The sequence below is a fragment of the Babylonia areolata genome, chromosome 5 (assembly GCF_041734735.1).
Source record: "Babylonia areolata isolate BAREFJ2019XMU chromosome 5, ASM4173473v1, whole genome shotgun sequence".
NCBI lineage: Eukaryota > Metazoa > Mollusca > Gastropoda > Neogastropoda > Buccinidae > Babylonia > Babylonia areolata.
Window position 1 is genome coordinate 25,641,658 of NC_134880.1, and position 22,027 is coordinate 25,663,684.

Consider the following 22,027-nt stretch of genomic DNA (forward strand, 5'->3'; position numbering starts at 1 on the left):
GTTTTACCGAAATTGTACTTTCTGAAGCTAACATCACATATTTTGATGATGTCATCATAGAAGTACAACGATCTTTTAACTAAAAAGATACAACAACAACAACAACAACAAAAACCCAACCTCAATGTTATTTCTAAGAGTTCTATAGGAAATAAATTGTATTCATAATGTTATAACGTTCAGTCTATTAACATATTGATTGCATACAAAAGGTGACAGTGTTCATCAAACAAATTTAGTTTTCATTACGTCATGAATTTATGAGGTACTTGAATGAAAAGATTGTTAAAATTGTGTGAAATACGTAGTTCACAACGGAAGTCCCAAAATCTTTCCAGACTGACTGCAAATTTTGTCACCATGACGAAAAACCAGGTCTGTGTGTGTTTGTGTGTGCCTCTGTTGAGCAGGCTATGTATTCATATTGCATTGCAGACCTGGCAACAAGGTAGTCCCAGCAAATCAGGTCAAGAACATCCGAGTTTCTTTCACTCATTGGATGAATAATCATTACGATGACAAATCAATAATTTGAAGATGGAAAGAAAAGAAAAAAGCAAACGAAAACAGCCAACTGTGAAAACAAGTGAGACAGAGATAAACTGACATTGTTGGAAAAAAACAACAAAAAAACAACAACAACAAAAAACAACAAAAAAACAAACGTGTGTGTGTGTTGTTAAGAATCAGTTTGTGATGGATGTATTGGCTGTATGTGTACTGAAGAGAGCAGCCAGAATGGAAATTTCATAGAGAATATTTGCTGTGATCAAACACACAACACAACACAACATAACACAACAATCAATGCATTATACACTATGTCCAGTTACTTCTTGTTCATATCTCCCAAAATATTAGTTGACATGAAAGACACTACTACACTGTATAATTGTCAGTCATGTCCACCTTGACCATCATAACAGCAGAGGAGGCAACTGCTGTCCCTGGGCTAGAATTTGATTACAGTGGAGAGTGTCTTGCCCAAGTTACATCCCCACTCTCTCAGTCAAGAGGGTTTTAGGACAGTCGGCGTTGGGGATCGTCCGCAAAGGCCAACTAGCCCCCAAGCTGGAGCACCAAGAGCCAGTGCAAATTTGCCTCCTAGTTTAAGAATCATTGTCCTTCACAAAAGACAAAAGCTTTAAATGAATTCCCATTGTAGCAGAGAACCCATTGATCATACAGTTCTCACTTTGCTGTTGGCCCAACTGTAAGCTTATACCAGTTTATGATATAAGCTGAATGTTTGGCCATTGTGTACTGCACTGTACATACTGAAATACTATACAGTATTGCACCATACTGAACTGTACTCTGCTACTAAAATGTTTCAATACGTTTGGCCATTGTGTACTGCACTGTGCATACTGAAATACTATACAGTATTGCACCATACTGAACTGTACTCTGCTACTAAAATATTTCAATCAGGACATTGTAAAAAAACAACACAGTTGATGATGAAAATTTCTGAACAGGCAGCAACAGGCAGTTGAACAATGAGATATGATTTATACAGCAGAAATTTCAAAACAGGCAACAACAGGCAGTTGAACAATGAAATACAATTTCTACCAGCAGGCAGAGCAGCTGAAGGAGCAGGGCAACGCAGCGCTGAAGAAGGGCAATGCAGCGGAGGCGGTGCTGCACTACACGCATGCTGTGAAGCTGGAGCCCAGCAACCACCTGCTGTTCAGCAACCGCTCCCTGGCCTTCCTTAAACTGGACCAGTACTACTTGGCTCTGCAGGACGCCAACCAGGTCATCCGCCTCCAGCCCAGCTGGCCAAAGGTCAGTTACTGGCTTACCTACTTAACTGCAATGGGTGCAGTATCCAAGTGGTAAAAGTGTTGAAGTTTCTGGCCAATGGTCAGTTACTGCTTTCCAACTTAACTGCCACGGGTGCAGTATCTGAGTGGTAAAATGTTGAAGTTTCTGGCCAATGGTCAGATACTGGCTTTTCTACTTTCTGTGACGACACAGTATCCGAGTGGTTAAAGTGTTGAATTTTCAGTCTCAGAGTCCAGATTTCAAATCTCGGTCATGGTGCCTGGTGGATAAAGGTTGGACATTTTTCCCGTCTGTAGTGTCGACAGATGTGCAGACCTGAGCTAGATTTTTCCAAATCTAGTGCCTGAACCTTCTTTGTGAGAATACGAATGCAGAAGATGAAATGTACACATTAAAGATCCTGTTATCCATGTCACTATTCTGTGGAATATGAAAACAAGAACATGCTCCAGATACGCACATTAAAGATCCTGTGATCCATATCATTGTTTAATGGGCTATGGACACAAGAACATTCTTGGCATGCACCACTCTCTCTCCCTTCCCCCAGCCCCCCGAAAACAGAGTTTAATTGCCTACATGGCAGGGGTTGCACGTAAATGCCCAGTCATGCACTATACAAATGAACATGGGATTCGCAGCCCACAAATGAAGAAGAAGACCTGCATACTGCCTTATATACTGTCTGGCATGTAGGGCAGCAATGAAGAACCACCACTCTTTATCTGTTTTGGCCCAGTCTCTGAATGACACCCCGGGTGTGCTTTAGGGACTCAAGTTCTCCTTTGATGGTAATACGCTAGGTGTTTTTTGGCTTTCCTGTCTTGCATCTGCCATATGGTGTCCTGTGCCCAGGTGATGTTACCTTGCTGTCTTCACATGACATGTCTAATCCATTTCTAAAGCTTTGTCATGATGATGGTCTCTATGTTCTCCTGACTGCATTGGTTGAGTACTTATTGATTGAAGATGGTATTGAACACAGAACACAAAGTATGTTACTCTTTAAAAACAAAAAAACAAAAAAAATCTTGTAATGCAGATTTTTTACTCTCAGTTTCAAATACTGATCAGTCATAGAAAATAATTATATTTATAGATACTGCTGACAGGAAGGAAAGCAGATAGGGGGAAAGAAGGAAAAAAAACACACAGAAGAAAACAAGCACACACACAAAGACACAAGCATAGGCATACACTTTCTCTTGATCTTCTAAGTGCTTTCATTTTGTTGATCATTGTTAATCCAGCTTGTCATACACCAGTAAAACTCAGACAGACATGAAACATGCTGATTTTGTGGGCAGAAATATGACTTGCTAGGCAAGTAGTCCTGAACACAATACTGCTGTGTGTGTGTGTGTGTGTGTGTGTGTGTACAACAAACAGTTAATCTGACAATAAATGGTTTCAGTCAGTCAGTGTGTGTGTGTGTGTGTGTGTGTGTGTGCGCGCGCGTGTGTGTGTGTGTGCCTGTGTGTGTGTGTGTTGTCTGTGTGTATGTGTGTGTGAGAGATAGAGAGAGAGAGAGAGAGAGAGTATACACTATGTGTCTGTGGGAAAATTTAACTTTGAAATTTTCTTGGTACGTGCAAGTAGTAAAAGAACCAAAGCTATTAAGATGGTAAGTATGCATATTAACACCTTTTCAGTCATCCCCTTTATGTCAGTGAGGTAAGCAGGTTGAGAAGTCATTATCTGGCAAAAACAAGAATGCTCAGTAGAACTTATGTCTTACATCCAGTGTCCATCAAACGTTTTTTACTTTAATGTATTTTGATGATATGTGCATATATTGTTCTGTTATGATACATGCAAGTGATTGCGGAGCATTTGATGTAATTTATAGAGAGAGTATCTGGATTATAAAATCATTATGTTTGTGGTTACAGGGATATTTCAGAAAAGGGGAAGTGGAGTTTAAGGCTGGGCAGTATGCTTTGGCTCTCATGTCGTATAAGGTGAGTGTCAGTTCTGAACATGAATCTTACAGTAACATAATAATCATGTTGAATTTTGGCTGAGTAGTTAAGACACTTTTCAGCCAGTACAGTGTCCATGAGGGTCTGGGCTCAAATCCCAGTCTCGCCCTTTCTTTCAAGTTTGATTTGAAAATAAAACTAGGTATCTAGTCATTTGGATGAAACGATAAACTGAGGTCCCATGTGTAACACGTACTTGGTGCAGTGAAAAAGAAAACACGGCAACAGAAATGTTGTCCTCTGGCAAAATCCTGAAGAAGAAATCCGCTCCAATAGATACACAAATTTATACATATGCATGCACTCAAGGCCTGACTAGCGCATTGGGTTATGCTGCTATCTGGCATCTGCCTAGCAGATGTGGTGTATTATTAAATGCATTTGTCTGAAAGCTGTGACTGACTTCTCCTTGAGAACCTGAAACTGAAACTATATTTAGATAATAAGATTTATGATTACAGCCGTTGCAGCGTTCAGTTTTGCAAGAGGTCTCATAGTGTGTTCTTTACCAGAGAAGACTCACAAAAATGAAAAGTGATGTGAAATGTGGAAATCTGCAACAACATGAAAAATAGATTTAGGGAGTGAGTAATTTAATTGTCCATCAAAATGGAACAGTGTCTTTGGACAGCGTGTACGTAAAACAAGAATGACTTGCACATATTTCAATTAGGAACACACAATAATGGGAACTTTCTCCTTGTATACTGTCCACATCAGTTTTCAATGAAAGTTTCAAAAATTCATGTTTTCAGAAATGATATTGAATTCAGTTAATTATGAATATGTGTGTGTGTATGTTTATGCGTGTGTGTGTGTGTGTGTGTGTGTGTGTGCAGCAAGCGATGATCCTGGATCCGACAGACGAGGCCTTGCATGCTGCCGTCACCAAAACCAACAGGGAAATGGCAAAAGAAAGAAAAGGTGTAGTGGACCCTCTCTCTAACCACATTGACAGAGTTGCGTAAAAAAATGTTGAGAAGTGTTTTTCATACTAATCACAGTGAGGTAGATACATGTTCAGATGTTGGCACATACAGACATACATGCATGTAAGCTTGCATGCACACACACACACACACACACACACACACTCTTGCTCTCACACACTGACTGACTGACTGAAACCATTTATTGTCAGATTAACTTTTTGTTGTACTGACATTTTAGCAACCATTTGAATAAATATTAACTGAGCAACACAAAGAAAATCACATTTGAAAAAAACCCCAATGATTTGAATTTAAAAAGAACAACATATTTAGCAAATCAATTTACCAAATTTCAATAATATCAATATCTCAAAAAATGTTTTAACACACACACATACTCACATATGTGTATCCCCCACCTACCTCCTACATACATCCATGCATGTACACAGACGCCCATTCATATTCCCCCACCTCATCCCCCTACCCCAAGTACGCCTGTATAGACAAATTTTGATTTCATTCCCCCGCTCCAAGACACATAAGTGTTCACACCAGTGTGCCCAAGCTCTCTCCTTCTCTCTCTCGCTCTCTCTTAAACACACACACACACACACACACACACACTCACTCACACTGTCTCTCTCTTTTTCTCTCTCACCTACACTCCCACCCACACCCACACATATACAGAAAAAAAAGAAGAAGAAAAAAGGATGAAACAAATTAGAAAAACTGACCAATTGGATGGCTTTTGATTAAGTCAACTGCAGTTTTTGTCAGAGACCAACCATTTTCTTTGCTAGGGTGAAAAACGTTGGACATGGTAAATGTAAGATTAAAGGATGTAATCATATCATGAAAATGTGAAACTCCAGATATATATTGAGAGAATAGTACAGGCTTCAGAAACAGATATAGGAATATTGTAATTGATTGAAATTGAATTCTTCGATGCAGCTTTCTTGGCACAAAGTCCGGCCATTTCGTTGCCATGAAGATTAGAATGTCCAGGAACCCACAAGAGTGAAATGTCAGAACCTCGCATAATTAACTGGTGGATTAAATACAAAATTTTGAACATAATAACTGCTCGATCAGATGAAGACTGATTATTTAAAGGCATCAATGCTGATTCTGAATCAGATAGTATACAAATTTTTGGAGGCAAAAGAGGCATATCACTAAAAAAGATGAAAGCCATCAGAATTGCAAACAATTCAGCAGTAAAAACTGAACAACCTTTAGTTAAGTGGAATCTCTTTTTAATGTTAAGCTTGGGGATTACAAAAGCAGCCCCAACTTCAGAGTTACTACTAATTGATCCATCTGTGAAAACACAGAGGTAATATTTAAAATGTGTATTAAACAGTTCTTTGGTCCGAGAGGCAATAATGAGTGGACAGTCACTCTTTTTTAATTGTCCATATGTAAAAATAATATTTGCTTGCTCAGTCAGCCAAGGCAGATGAAAACAATGTGGAATTCACACACACACACACACACAGAGCAAAATATGTAAAGATTCCTTTGAAGAATGAAGGCATGCTGTGTGTGTGTGTGTGCGTGTGTGTGTGTGTGTGTGTGTGTGCACTCGTGTGTGTGTGTGTGTGTGCAGTTTTAGCTCGGCAGCCTTACTTGTTCACGGGTGGCGGGGCAGGTGTGGGGCTGTTAGTGGTGTTGGCTGACCAATTCCTGACTCCCTCGCCCTCAGTTCAGGTAAGCTGTTCAACCCCTTTCCACTTTATCTGTCCGTCACTTTTTAGTTTGGTTTAGTTGCTGCAAAGTGTACTGTCATGTGTACATTTGCAAGTGGACTTTTAATTGCGTGACCTTCTCTTTTTTTTTTTTAATCCGTGCTTTGTAGGCAGCCCTACTCCATTTTCATGGGTGTACATGCTAAGTATTTATATCTTCTTGTTCCATAACCCACTAAACACTCACATGGATTGAGTATTTATATGTTATTATAACTGTTTCCATAACTCACCAAATACCAGTATATGGATTGAGTATTTATATGTTATTATAATTGTTTCCATAACTCACCAAACACTCACATGTATTGAGTGTTTCCAGAACCCACCAAACGTTCATATGGATTTCTGGATCTTAAACATGTGCATTTGGTCTTCTCTATGCTTATACACACAAAGGGCATTTAAGGCACTCACAGATCTCATATCTATTGACCTGGAAGATTTAAAAATCTCCACCCTTAAGGTAGCGCTAGGCGTAGATTTGGGGGTATTTTTGTTTCTCAACTTCTAAGTAATGTATCACTCTGAAATTTGGCACAAAGAGAGAAGACATCAAAGGTATGCCACACACCAATTTTTAAGTAAACAGCTTGACTAGAAATAAAGTTATGAATATTTTTAATGTTCTGAAGGGTAGCTCCATTTTGCAGACTAGATCTCATAGAAGCTGCCTCTCTGAGAAGTGTCTGATATAACAGAGTTTCACTTCAGTGACCAGAGAGTGCAATTAACACATTAAAGCTTTGGTAAAAAATTTATAATGTTCACTCACCACTCAATCAAAAAGGGTGTTTTTTCAGTCGCAATGACAGTTCACATCTCACACATGTAGCAAGTAAAGTAATTGAGATAGAATGTCCCTGATAGTCTTATTGCACTCAGCAGCCATTTTTACATTAGTACACAAAATTTGGTGTCATTATGCTGATGGGAAGTGTGTGTGTTTCGCTGCACAAATATGCAAGTCCACGAAAAATGAACGTTTTGAGAAAATTGCATTTAAAGTTTGGTCTTGTCTCTCCTAGTAGACCAAGGCATAAAACAGGTAAATTTATACACAAATATTTTTTTTCAGGTGTCTGTTCATAACATAAAAAGAAAACAAAAACAAAAAACAAAAAAGAAAGCTGTTTTGGTGTTCAGAACAGTCCTGCCCCATACAACTCTCCTCCTCGTTCACACCGCTCTTGACATTCTCGATGCCGGATTGTCTCAATTTTTTGCCTCCTTCCTTTCTCTTTTCCTGATGTTTTTCTTGCTGCTGACTGCACTCTGGAAAAAAAAATTGGTATGTGTTTGTGTATACATGTATGGGAGAAGAAGAGAAAGGTGGGTGAGAGAGAGAGAGACAGAGAGAGAGAATGTGTGTGGGAGTGACTTTTTTGGGGGGGGGGGGAGGGCATGTACACACACACACACACACACACACACTATAAACATCCACACACTCCATCACACATGTAAATCACAGGAGAGGGAGAGAGAGAGAGAATGAATGTGCATGTGTGAGAAACTGACTTCACACACACACACACAACTTCAACATCCAAACACTCCATCACACATGTAAACCAAGAGAGGGAAGGTGAGAGAGAGAGAGAGAGGCAGAGAAAGAGACAGAGGGTGGGGGAGGATGTCAGATAAACAAACTTACCGATTCATTGCATGACGGGCAGTGGAGTTTAGATGTCTTGTTTCGGTTTCCAAGGGGGGTGGGGGGGGGTTAGTGCTTGCCTTTGTCTGCAAAGTGCTGACTTGCTGAGCACTTTTCCCACCTCTCCGCCGCTTCCTAAACTTGTGGAGGGCCCTAACTTTAACTTTTCTTTCCTTTGTCATTCTTATCTTTTCAAAGATTGCTAAAATAATCCAAAATTTATAGTTGTTGATCGATCTGAACAGACACAGATAGCAGACGCTTTGCAAACAGGAAGTCGTTTGAGAGCCAATGATAAAGCTCAGATCGGCCACGTGACCGAACCGGCCAATCACTTCACCAACAACAAGCAAGCCAGTGACCCACTTTTAGGCCCTGGCAGGCTGGCTGTGTAGGAATTTTCCTATGCTAATTAGGCTCATGGTGAAGGCCGTTTCTTCCTCTCTAGTTCAGTAGGTCACAAGCCTTGCTTCATGGCGTCGTAGCAACGGTAGGCGCGATTGAAAATGGGCAATTTTTGGATGCATTCGATCTTTTTTTCACAACTTTCTCTCACACCCACTCACAAAAACAGCTAAAAACACACACTTTGAGTAATAATTCAAACAAAACACACACATGTAAGGCTTTATGAAACATTATTCTTGCAAAATTCACAACAAACACAAAACACATTTTTTAATGATTTTTGGTCAAAATTCTACCCCTAGTGCTACCTTAACTCACCAGCTGCTGTGACCAGGATTCAAACCCAGGACCCTCAGATTGAAAGTCCAGTGCTTTAACCTCTGGTTATTGCACCTGTTGATGTTTTTCCATGAATTAAAATTTTTCTGGAGTAGGGTGCTTTGGAAGATTTTCACAGATTTGTTTTTCTGACATTGGGAGCACTGTACAAGGTGTTTATCGGTTTATATTGTTTACATCATTTGTTGTGAAAAAATATATCTGCACTATGAAGCATGTCGGTATGGTCTCTCAAATTCCATCACCAGTTTAACAGTAAGTGCCAAGTTCTGCGAGTATTGTTAGGAACCTGTCAGTACATGTTGTATTTAGCAAAGAGAGCGAAGAGATTTTATTTCACCGATGTTACAAAATACAGCAAATTATTGAGGTGTAGTTCTTTCACTTATTCTTGCACACCACTGCAAACTACCCAAGACTGAGTGAAACACATTCAGTTTGCTGGCGCAGGTTAGTTGTTTCTCTCTTAAGTTAAAGCTGAGGAGTTGCTTTTTGCATTGTTCATTATACAATTTTCTTCAGTCATTGTCATCTGTCTTCTGTAACTCCAGTTCACCCAGCCATTCTGTTTCTTCATCCCAACCAGTCTTAATCAATTCATAAACAACAAATAACGGTAAACTCCTGTGTATGTGACATGTTGTTTTCCTTAATTCTTCCTCCTTTTAAAACTGGTTTCCGTTCATTGGTGCAGGCTAGGTTTTCACTAAAAGAGTGGATCTAGATCTGTGAACCGAGTTTTTGTTTTAGTCTCGCATTCATTTGATACTTTACACTCATGATGTTCACATACCTGAGAAATTTAGCCCATCATCTTCATTATTTAATACAATTAATGAATAATATCATTTTAAAGTGGAAAGATTTGATATTGAAGACTATAGAGCTTGTGACTTGCACAATAGTCATGTTTTTTGTTTGTTTATTTACTAGATCTTGTGACTGTATTCCATAACATGAATTTAAGACATAATTACTGACTTTACTTTTATTGTTGAAACAGAACCCAGTTTTTCAAGTCATGCTGGTTTCTGCTTTTGCTGCCATAGGATTTGGAATTTTGAAAGCATACAGGTGAGTAGACTCTTTCATACTCAGATTCAGCATTGGTTAATACTATGTTGGGGATGATACAGCCAATAATTCAGAATAGAAGCTCGACAGAACCTGGGTATGGCTCAAGACAAAATAAGGAAAACAGTGTCAGGATTTTAAATTCAAGTTAATTTCATGTATTTATGTTGGTGATTCACTTTTGTTTATCAGCAGCTTTATTGATTATGAGAGGTTTGGGCTGCTTTGGCAGCCACACTCCCCATTTTTCAAGGATGTGTATGCTGGGTAATTTGCTGTTTCCGTAACCCACATACATGACAGGGATTAATATTGTAGCAAGCCTGCATAAGTCAACCTGGGAGATAAGAAAAAAAGAAAAAGTGGCAATCATCATTTTAAAAACAAAAGATTGTTTCCTGGTAAAGTGACTAACTGGTGTGAATTGCAGAAACGGACGCTATGGGAGGACACAGAACACTGTTACTCCTTTCTTGTGCTGGTCAGAGTCAGAAAACATGATAATACTTTTATTTTCCCCTTAGAAATTCTTATGTCAGAGACGCCATAGTATTGTTCACTTGTAAGCCCTGTTTCGGCATGGTGTTGAGTGTTTGGGAAAGTCACTTTACTCTGTTTCATTCACTCAACCCAGGTGTGAATGGACTCTTGACCAGTTGGAGAAAGATAAAATGGTGAAAGGAGAGGATTGGGCCACACCTTCTTATGCTGAGCCCTGGACACAATGAATATGAGGCTATGGTGCCTGTAACCTAACCTTTTTAACCAGTTGAGTGCATATAAGACGTCAGCCAACATCCTGCAAAAAGTGTTGCCATAGTGCCTATCAGAAGTCCACTGACATCCTGCATATGATCCGATTTTTCCTTCATTGGAGTTTGGTTCAGTTCACATAAACAGACTCTGAATGGTTAGTTTGATGTGTCTGGATTATAAAGATACTATTTAAATGAACATACATCAGGTAGAAGACCAATTTCTACTCGATAGTGATTTGCTAACTGACCATGTGATATGCGTCTGGAAAAGGGGGGGGTTGCATCATGTGCAAAAAAAGGCATTGTGCATTAAACTGTGTGCATTAAAGCAAGTGGTCACAGTCAGCAGATTTGCACAATTCTGAAAGCTGTGCTTGTGATTATGGACAGCTACAACGATGGAGAAGGATCTCTCTTGTCTGATGATTGGTTTGAAAACGAAGGTGATTGACAATGGCAGTGATGAAACTGACAGCCCATTTGATGGTAATTCAGTCCGTCCATCCAATCAGACAGTGTTTTTGAACAACTGGCTATGACTGACAGAATACGTGCAGCTAGTGTTGGAAGAGGGGGAGGAGAGGGAGAGGGGTGATGTAAGACGATAGGTCGAATGCCAGCCAGAGGTTGTGAAGTGGGCGTGGCAGTTGGAGGCCAGTGCACTCACAGGTCAGTGCAGACTGCAGGAAATTGACAACCGCCAATGCTCCACAATTTTCAGGAAACGCAGTGTTGAACCTGCAATGGACGTGAAACACATGCTTTTTGTTTTTAACGCTTTTATTCACTGAATCAGATGGTTGACTTGGAGGAAGTGGCCAGCTGGATGCACAGTATTACACTTTAACTGGCCCACGTGCAACTTGAAAGGAGTGAATGTCATCAAAGAACTTCATCCTCTCATTTGTGAAAGCTCTTAGCTGTAAAAAAAAAAAGCTTGCCAGCTCAGTTTCTGAGACCGTGATTGACCTTTTACGTTGACTATACCCACCTTTGTCATTGTTGGGACAGTGATTCTCTGACATGTCTGCATGTTTTATATATATATTTTTTTTTTATAAACTTATAGCCTGTTTTAATTTCTTCTGCAAGTATAATCAGACAATAGGCATGCTACTTCTAGCTGTATTTTGTTTATTTTCTTTATGGATGTCATTATGTAGAGGTGGAGATAGACTTTTTTTGTTGCACAAAAATTATCTTGTCTACAGTCAACCTAATTGGGAAAAAAGCCCAGAAGCAGAATCTACATTCATTTTCCTTCACAAAAACATTACTTTCTTTTTGTATCTTCCATAGTTTTTGTGCCAGAGTTTTCTTTAAATTATCACCCCGGAATCCTGAAAATTCCCTGGTAAAGGGAGAGCACCTTTTTAAAAAAAAAATTTTTTTTTTACAAACTTCTCTGGCACACAGCTGATAAATTTTGGTATGTTGATGTGTGCAGGTACTTAATAGATTCACAGACAGCTGGGTTGTTGGATCCCCCTCCTGATTTGCTAGGTGGTGAGTTTCACTTCATTATATTTTCCTGTAATTCTGTTTATTATTATTAAAAAAAAATATATATATATATCATGATGACTAAGTCTTTTTTGTTTATTTTTTTCTAAACTGTGTATGGAAAAGCATTTGAGATGTTTCTATGTCTGTCTCTCTCTCACACACACACACATGCATGCACACATGCAGAGAGAGAGAGAGATGTCTTAGATACATTGTTTCCCATTGCGTCGCATGTTTCTTAAGTATGATAGTTACAAAAAATCATTGTCATCCTTTTTTTTGTTTTTGTTATTTATCTTCTAAAATCAAAGCTGGGCAGCTATGTTTGAGGGGTTTTTTTTTGTTTGTTTTTTTCTAAATGGATCTTATTAGCTTTATCGTTTCAGAAATGAGCGGAAAACCCACAGCCTCAGATCCCCCAATGAGCAGTCCTGAAGAGATACCAGCCCAGAACACTCATCCCCACAGGAAAGGGGGAACGGCTGCAGCCAGACAGCGCTATCGTAAAGCCAAGAGTTGATTGGTCCTCTGCTGTCTCCTTTGTATTGCTTGTTGTGTGACTGGTTGTCAAGTGCCTTTTGTCATGGATGCTGGATATCATGGTAAAGTGAGGACAAGGACAGTCTGCAATGTTTGTCACTGCCAAAGAGAAAGTACCGAGATTTGTGACTGTGGGTGTTTTGCATGCTTTTTCTTTTTGTGTATGATTCTTCAGTAGTTTCTAAAAACTTAAAACATATAATCAGCATTATATATTTTTTGTTCTGAAATAATTCTGGAAGAGGAAGATGGCTTTGAATGCAGTTAATATTTTGTTGCAGCTCACAAATCAAAATTGTTTCCTTAAACAGTAGCAAAGGGTGGAAGCTTTTAAGTGTTTTTTTATGAGAGGATCACACAAGAAGAAACAGGCAAATGCAAAGGAGCTGATGATCAAAAGGAATGAGTATAAGTAACCAAAGATGAAGAAATAGAGGATTGATGTACAAGCCGAAGAAAAGCATGTTTATTTAGCCCGTTTTTGCCCAGGATTCATTGTCCTCAGTTTACTTGTGTTGCATGGCCATTGTAAGAGGATATGCCTGTGGAGACTGTTGGGGAAACAGATTTGTATAAATTAACTGTATTCCATGTTTTTTGTATGAACAAGTTAAGTATCGTTAAGGGCTTGTTATTTCCTATTTCTGATAGTTTAAATTTTGTATCTCATTTAGACTCCAACTATTATGCCTCTGATTCAACTTTCTTATTGACATTGACATTCTGATTATTAACTGGTACAGGTTCAGGTAACATTCCAGTTGCATCACTGAGTTTTCATTTGGGATGGGTTTAAAGGTTCATATTTGTTTCCAATTTCTTACATGATACATTGTGTTTCTGATGTGCTTGGCACTGCTTTGTTTTTAGAATAAACAGTTATTTTTTCTGCTTTATTATCAAACCATCTGTTTCCTTGGTGGTTTCTTTCATTCTTTGAAATCATTTTTGTTGAAATGTATAGTTGTCAGTGGAAAAAAAACATGTTTAGCCACCATAAAAAAAGAGAATGCATGTGGCAGTGTGTTTGGAACATGATTTTTTATATATGTCAACTATTCATCAATTACACTAACTTTCTGAAGTATGTCAGTGTGTTGGGGAAAATGAACATTTACATAATTACAGCAGTGTGCCAGTTTAATGGGGAAAATGAACATTTATATAATTACAGAAGTGTGGAGAAAATGATTATTTATATAATCACATAAACTATTTGTTAGTTACACATTCTGAAGTATCCCAGTGGCCAGTGTGTTGGGGAAAAAGACCATTTATATAATTACATCAACTGTTTGTTTGTTACATTAACTTTGTGGGGAAAATGAACATTTATATAATTACAGCAGTGTGCCAGTGTGTTCGGGAAAATGAATATATAATTACAGCAGTGTGCTAGGCTGTTAGAGAAAATGAATATGTATGTGATTACATAAATTATTTGTTAGTTACAGTCTGAAATATGCAAGTGTGTTGGGGGAATATGAATATTTACATAATTACATCAACAGTTTGTTAGTTACACTAACTTTCTGAAGTATGTCAGTGTGTTGGGGAAATGAACAGTTATACAAATACAGCAGTGTGCCCGTGTGTTGGGGGAAATGAACATTTATATAATGACAGCAGTGTGATGGGGAAAATGAACATTTATTTTACAGCAGTGTGCCAGTGTAATGAGGAAAATGAACATTTACATGATTACATATTTGTGTTGGGGACAATGAACATTATTCATATAATTACATCTATTCATTTTTTACTCTTTCTGAAGTGTGCCAGTGTGTTTGGAAAAAGGAACATTACATAAAAGTAACATTACATTACAGTCTCCTGTTTGCGCTGTGTTTCTGAAGCTGACGGTGTGTCATGATTTTCTTCTCTCTTTTTTTTTATAATTTTTTTTTTATATTATCAGTAGACAGATTGAATACAAGAGTGTTTTGGAAGATGAGCCATGTAAAAAACTGATAATAATAATAATAAACAAAAAAGAAAAAAAACATGATACAAGTGCGTTTGACACTTTCTCTATGCCAGTGAATCTCTGGGATTTTATAAGGCAAAGTACAACTTCTTACCTGTCCATCAATTGCTGAATAAAAATAACCTTGTGAGAATCTATACCCCACGGGCATTACAATTTGAGAGATAGATTGCAAAAGATTCTAGAAGATGATGATAATTTTTTTTTTTTAAATCATAAGAACTACTTCAAGAACAAGGCGAAATCAAATCAATTTCAGGACCCAAATTATGAAAGTATGTAACATATGACTGGGAAATAAACGTAACTGTGGAGCTAGGTTTTTATCAAATTTGAAAATGAATTAGAGTCCATTACAATTTAAAATCATATGGCTCTGGTTTACTAATGACCTGCATAATATGGCAGAACTGAATGTCACTGATAATAAAATATATCAAACTGGGGTATAAATATTCCACATATTCTGTCATTCATAAAATCCTGGAAAATGTTGAAATCTGTCATTGTCTGGAATGGATAAACATATTGTTTAAAGATGCCTATGAATTGATGTTACAGAAATATGGTCCAATAGCATTAATAGTTGGAGAATGTATAAACACCCTTCTTGGAAAGATGTGTATCGTAGTTATTCAGAATATTAAAACAAAGTTGATATACATGACGTGCAAGATATTTTCATGGAACCTTTGTTTTTTTATGAACAAATTCAAGATTGATGGCAAAGTCTTGTATTTTGAAGACTTGGTAAGAAAAAAATGTTTACAATGAAAAAAATCTTGTGAAAGAAATTGGAAGGTTTTTGAACACATATAAATTCTAAGATAAAATTGGTATGAGTTTTCTAGTACAGGAATAACTCAAGTGTTTCAAGAAAAAGAACACAAAACTGGAAAAGAACAATCAGAATGGAACCAGTTATAATAAATCATGTACTGGTAAGGCTAAAATGGTTCCAGGGGAAAAATAATTATGTTATTGTGATATATAATAATATAATCTACTTTAATGAACTTGGTGTTACTCCCAAATAAAAGACACACTTTTACTTCATCTGTGGGAGTGTAATCCTGCACAACATTGTATGGCATGAGTTTGTAAGATAATTAACAGAAAAAGTATTTAAATCATCATAGACTTGCACACAGCCATGCACTGGTACTTATTGGACAAGAAAACAAAACAAAAACTGGTGGATGTTTCTCATATATATTTTACTGACAGTCAAATTCTTTGTATACAAATGTAGAATCAAGAAATTAAAAAGTAAAGTGAACATTACAAATGTCCCAAAAAGATCTCAAACAGGAATATGAAGCTGAAAACTATGTGATAATATTATAACAAATTTGTGCCAAAACCAGCACCATACCCATGCCTTGTACAAGACCTATCACAAACCTAGTCAATATAACCATAAAATAAACATATTCATGAATATGTACTGTTATGCCTAAATTATATACTGATGCAGAATCTTTAACATTCAAAACATCCTTATATATTCACTTACTAATGCAAAAGGTATATTAAATACGTATCTCTAAACCTTTGAATACAAATGCAGAAGAAAAAAAAGCTGCACCTAAACATGTCAACACAGTATAACCAAAGATGTTCACAATTGACACACAAAATATTTTGCTGTATGTATTGTTTAACCACTGATTTTGTTGTTTAGAGAGAGTGTGCATGATTAACTGTTTTCCTTTTGACAATGTAACCAGTGATTTTCATGGACATTTTATCCATTCTAGTGAACTCGTTAATCTAAACGAGTTTCTGATCGAGACTTGCATGTACGTATACGTTTATCACTACCGTTTTACAATGTGATGTCTTGTTTAAAAAAAAAAAAAAAGATTAAAGAGATTGTTTTTTTTAAATATGTGCCCATGTTGTTATGGGAAGCATATTCAACTATTATTGCAAATAAAATCTGCTAAGTCACTGGATGTGAGCAGAATTTGGGAAGAAATCTAAACTTTCAAAAGCTTTCTTTCTGTTTGTGACTCTGAAACCAGTCACATCCGAACTTACGGTGCTGTTGTCATTCATCCATTGTTTGGGGAACACTAAAAGAAACAGGACTCATCCTTGGACATATAAGCTTTGTCTTTTTCTACTGTCTATTCATGTGTTACATTACCTACTTTACGTTTTCACACAACAAAAAGTGAAAGCTACAAGCTTTTCTTTTTGATATGCATAACTGTCTGAGGAGACAATGCTACATGCATGCACACACACATACACACAACCACAACTTGTCACAGAAGGTCACCAGCCTCTCCAGTCACTCCAATCCACCCCAGTTGAAGCAGTTTTTGTCCTAAACCTGAAAAACACCAACAAAATCCCCTTGAAGACTGAAAGAACTTTCTCTGTCATTCGACATCACACTCGATGCAATTAGACCTCACAGCAATCAGTTGGTACTAGCCAACTACCTTCTCCCCTGGTGCTCGGAAGACACCACTAAGGGCTTGTTAAATTTTTCAAATGAAAAAGTGACTCAACTTAGCCCAAGAGCTGTTCAAATGAACAGCATTATTTTTTCTATTGTATACAAACGAAAACTGTTGTTGTTTTTAAAAAATTCATTTTAATCAAAAGTCTATCAACTAAACACTCACACACACACACATACACACAAAGCACATAAATACATAAAAGAAAAAAAATCTGATACTGCAGTATTATTATCATCAAAGCCGCAAATAAAAATTGAACCACAAATGTTATGAAGAAATCAGACAAGCAATCTCACGAGTTCCACATCATGACTGATATCAAACTGTTCTGTCCTGGTTGCAGATGCAGGATTTTCAGGAAACAGAGGCTTCATGATGAATTAATGTTCGTATTTTTTCCTTGACCATATCTTTTGCCTGGCTATGTGTATTACACACTGTGAATAAGATACAGACTGGGACAGGTTCAGATACTTATAACCATTTTCACCCCACCACTAGGCCAGCCATACTTCATTTTTAGGGGTGTGCATGCTCAGATTGTTCACATTTCCATAACCTACCGAACACTGACATGGATTATTAGATCTTTATGTCTGCATTTTATCATTTGCATGAGTGCACACACACAGGGAATTTGAAGGCACTAGCAGGTCTGCACACATACTGACCTGGAGGAACAGAAAAACCTCCACCCTTAATCCCTTAGATACAGATACCGGTATAGAACCCAGGACTCTCACACTGAAAAGTCCAATGCTTTAACCATTCAGCTATTGCGCACATCTAACAACAACAAAAAAAAGATCTTGTAACTGACATACCCTATGTTGATCAGTCGTAGACGTCCTTCACAGCCAGCTCTGGGACGTCGTAGCCCATCTCCTCAGGGGTGAGGATGCCCAGGTCGTCCAGGGTGGGCTTGATCTCCTGCAGGATGTAGGGCCACACCTCCTTCACCCGACCCCCACACTTGTCCTGCACACCGTCAAGCACACTTCAATTCAGTCTGGCTTTGTTAGAGCCCAGATGACCACCCTGGGTATCTGTATTCATGGTCATGTAGTAAGACAAATTAACTATACAGCAGACAAAAAAAAAAAAGAAAAAGTTATTTATGTTGTTGCTACTTTGTTGTGATTGTAAGTTGCCTGATTATCCAAAGACTGTGCAGAAAGCAGTAAATACTGTCCCATAAACATGTTTCTGTTTACAGAGACCCAGGCTTTAACACACAAGCGAAAGACCCGAAGGAATCTGGTGAACAGTTCTGTGCTGCACCCCAATGACTCTTCACCGTGTTGAGGGAGATGAAGAAGCGCACATTTAAGAGCAATGTGTTTAATTCTTTCAGCTCTACACCCAAGCACTGCCCTGGCATCAACATTTATTTAACTGGAATGATGTTCATGCCCCTACATATGCATAAACCACAAGCAAAGGGAACAAACTTTCATTATTTCCATCTGTCCCCACATGTCAATTTGGAAGAAAAACCAGTCAATAGGAGTTTGTATTATACGCCATGTTTGGTGATACATACACTTACCATGTTAAACTGATGCAAACTAAGCCTATCACTTTGCTCTGCTTGGCCAAATTTCACGTGGCTAACAGTGTGCCCGGTCCGCTCTTAGCCAATCAAATGCATCTAAAAGCTACAAGCGCTGATTCATTCCTTCGGCCAAGGCTCTCGACGCCAACTTGTCAGGTTTACACTCTGTCTCGTCTTACGCTTTTTTTTGGCTATTAAGCATGTTCATTTGGCCTTATTTTGCTGAATGCAGCTTGATTTTATTGCATTCTTACTTTTTGTGTACTCAATTCGACTCTGCACCCTCGAATCGTACTTTTTTCTCTACCTCTCAGTCGATCCTGCCTTTCCTTTCTCTGTTGGGTATGCGATTTTCACTGGGTGCCTAAGCGCAGTTACCATGCCTCGTATGTCACCCCACAACAGCAGGAATCATAATGCTGGGATCAAGACTTGGCAAGAGACTCTACTAGACTCGGAGGTCATGATTTCTCCCGATAGGGACCACGGCGATGCGTCTTTAGACGCAGATCGCAGAGACAACACTCCTACCATTACAACGGTCATAAAGAGGACCGGGGGGATAGGGGTATGAGCATCACCTCCCGAAGTGTCCCAGCAGGAGGATGGAAAAAGGGGGAGTGGCAAGTCCTCTCTTGGCAGTGGAGACTCGCGGCTAGGCACGAACTCCCAAGTGCCCCACGAGAGATGGCCCTCAGGGGCTCCATTGCTGTTCCCCCTCCTCCCTCCACTGCCGACCTCCCTCCCCCACCTCCATCTGTGGGGGAGAAAATAAAATTTCAATATATTTTATTCTTTGTTTTTAAGCATCAGTATGACGGGAACCTGCAAAGGCTGTAAACTCCCCAGGGTTGAGTGGGTTAACTGAAGCCAAGAATTACATCACAATTTTAATGCCATGATCATAATAAAACTTCCTAAAAAGTGCTTGATAAATTAAACTGCATCCAGACTGCCAGCAAGTTCATCAAGGAGTTAAGACAGATCAACCCTCTTACCTGAATGGCTTCCAGGTAGCGGACAGCCAGGGCATAGTCATTGACGCGCCGACAGGCCTGCATAGCAGCAATGATGATTCTGGGCTCCGGCACCAAGTCCTCACCCTGGAGATGCCAAACAGGAATCACTTAAAGTATAAAAGCATTCATATTAGTTATTACATGAAAAATAATAAAATGTCAGCTCAGTTTTACTTAAAAAGAAATCGGGCCTTAAGGGCATGGAATTTTAAAATAAAGAAAAGTATTTTCAAATTAATTTGAAAAAACTTTCCACATGTGTATCACTTTTGAGCAGAACAAACTTCACAACATTATTTCAAAAGGGCCTACTAATTTAGCAAAGAACAAGAATAAAAGTAGTCTAAAGCAAAATATATATTAATGCTCTGCCAGGAGATCAAAAGTTCGAACTGTCAATATGGCAGGTTTCAAGGTATATGGGTCAGAGATAACTTGATTTAAGTGGCATCAACTTCGCAAGTTTCTGTCAGTTTTGTGTATTTATAAAATGAACTTGTAAAATTAATAAAAATGTGAAAAAAAAATGAAAAAAAAAAGAGAGAAAAGAAACCGGAACACTTTATACTTTATTATATTTCTTCTTTGTTCTTAGTGTCGAGTTTTATTGGCATCAAACATGATGATGCGTGTCTGGTCGTGAGAAAAAAGACAGACGCCATTTCTCTATCACACACAAACCGAAAACTGAAGTAAAATTTCTTGTATTTATGCAATACATGATAATTTCTATACACATATTTTGTTTAAGAAAAAAAAAGTTTTGGAAAGAATAACATTATCTTAGGTATTTTTCAAACACTGGCAACAAACCTTTCAAGAAGTTTTCAACCAAAGAAAGAATGACATATTTACCCACCCAATCGGTCTCTGAAAGTCAGTCAAAACTGGGTCACAAAGTGTGCAGTTTTCAACATATTCTATGCACAGTTATCATAGCAATAGCCCCGTACAATTCAGGTTGTATTCTTCCATTTCCATTTAGAGAAGCGCAGACAGATTTTCGCTCCTATTCCTGCTTGATCATATTTGAAAAAATAAGTTGTCCGTCTGCACATTTCCACAACCATCACCCCACTTTCCTTGTTTCATTCAAGGTTAAAACTAAAAGCAATGACCTGGATTAGAATATGGTAAGTACTCTGTATATATGTATTCATCCCTTCTCCAAAATGGGACAGAAGAAAAAGTAAGATTGTGAATCTTTCTTTTTTTCACTTTTTTTTTTTCCTGACTACAAATGGTTTACTATGACCTTGACAACTCATGATCATGACATCCATGCCATCTTTGTCCCAGAAATGTGACTTTGGGGGGCTTTTTAAAGGGCTTCATGCTGCCAAATATATTCAAGATTGTACGATTAGTATTACACTAGATCAAAACAATTTTTATATCAATATATGGCTTCACTGAGTTTCACATTCCTGAAAATTCCAACAATGTATTTTGCTGCAGTTATGATAGGAGTAGAGTGTAGACCACCAAAATAAGGTCACGAGAAGCAGAAAGGGCCATGATGTCCATCAATCTTTCAATAATGAAATGTTTACTATCCCATACAAATTTACAATACTTTGATCTTATCACTCAGTAACATATCCAAGATCAGAAAACAAATTAAAGGAAAGTGCTTGCAGCATTTCAGTTTGTGTAATATGGCAGCCTGAATCCTATAGGGAAGTGAAGAAATGGATATTGTAAAACCTATTTACCATATATATAGGTTTTTATCAGCTGATTTAAACTACAGATATAAAATGAAAAATCTTCAGGAAACTGTTTGAATCCAACATATATCCATGTTGTAAGCAATGGGCAAAAACACAATCCGGCAATAAAAGACAAAGACGACACAATTGCACAGTATACTGGATGAGAAAAAACACAAAAGACTGGATATATTGAAGCATTACAAACCTGGAGATCATTCATGGCCTTTCGGATTTCCCAGCCATCAATGTCCTGGCGATTGAAGAAGTTTTCATACTTTTCATCAAATGCCTCAGCTGACTCTTGCTTCACATGCTTGCATCGGAAACTTGTGATGGCCGCTGTCAATAAAAATGTAAAAAATATAGCATGAGATAATAAGCAAATGATCTTTCTTTTTCCATGATGAGTAAACTATTAAAATGAAAGATTGCAAAATGCAATATGTGTCTGAGATACTCTGCCTTTTGTTCTTTCTCACATCCCTCCCCCCTTCCAATAAACTCAGCTCTGTTATGTAAGCCATGAC

General features: G+C 38.0%; 2 protein-coding genes across 3 annotated transcripts in view; one reads left to right on the plus strand and one right to left on the minus strand.

Moving 5' to 3' along the window:
• Nucleotides 1-312: 312 nt before the first annotated feature.
• LOC143282000 (hsp70-Hsp90 organising protein-like) lies at nt 313-16,289 on the plus strand. 2 transcript variants are annotated; one of them, XM_076587389.1, is made up of 8 exons: nt 313-375; nt 1,582-1,794; nt 3,687-3,755; nt 4,616-4,700; nt 6,327-6,427; nt 9,873-9,943; nt 12,149-12,207; nt 12,594-16,289. In XM_076587389.1, the coding sequence occupies exons 1-8, from the start codon at nt 361-363 to the stop codon at nt 12,725-12,727; spliced, it is 747 nt and encodes a 248-aa protein (XP_076443504.1). In that variant the 5' UTR covers nt 313-360; the 3' UTR covers nt 12,728-16,289. The 2 variants fall into 2 exon arrangements, with proteins under 2 accessions (XP_076443504.1, XP_076443505.1); XM_076587390.1 differs by having other exon boundaries at nt 314-375; nt 1,585-1,794.
• LOC143282002 (cytochrome c oxidase subunit 5A, mitochondrial-like) overlaps nt 15,933-22,027 on the minus strand; it is an 8,247-nt gene continuing 2,152 nt past the window's right edge. Inside the window, exons 2-5 of the mRNA XM_076587391.1 lie at nt 21,706-21,839; nt 19,765-19,869; nt 18,036-18,189; nt 15,933-17,075 (exon numbers count right to left, since the gene is read on the minus strand). Of these exons, the coding sequence (XP_076443506.1) occupies nt 18,046-18,189; nt 19,765-19,869; nt 21,706-21,839 (383 nt within the window). The 3' untranslated portion in view covers nt 15,933-17,075; nt 18,036-18,045. The remainder of the gene's footprint in view (nt 17,076-18,035; nt 18,190-19,764; nt 19,870-21,705; nt 21,840-22,027) is intronic.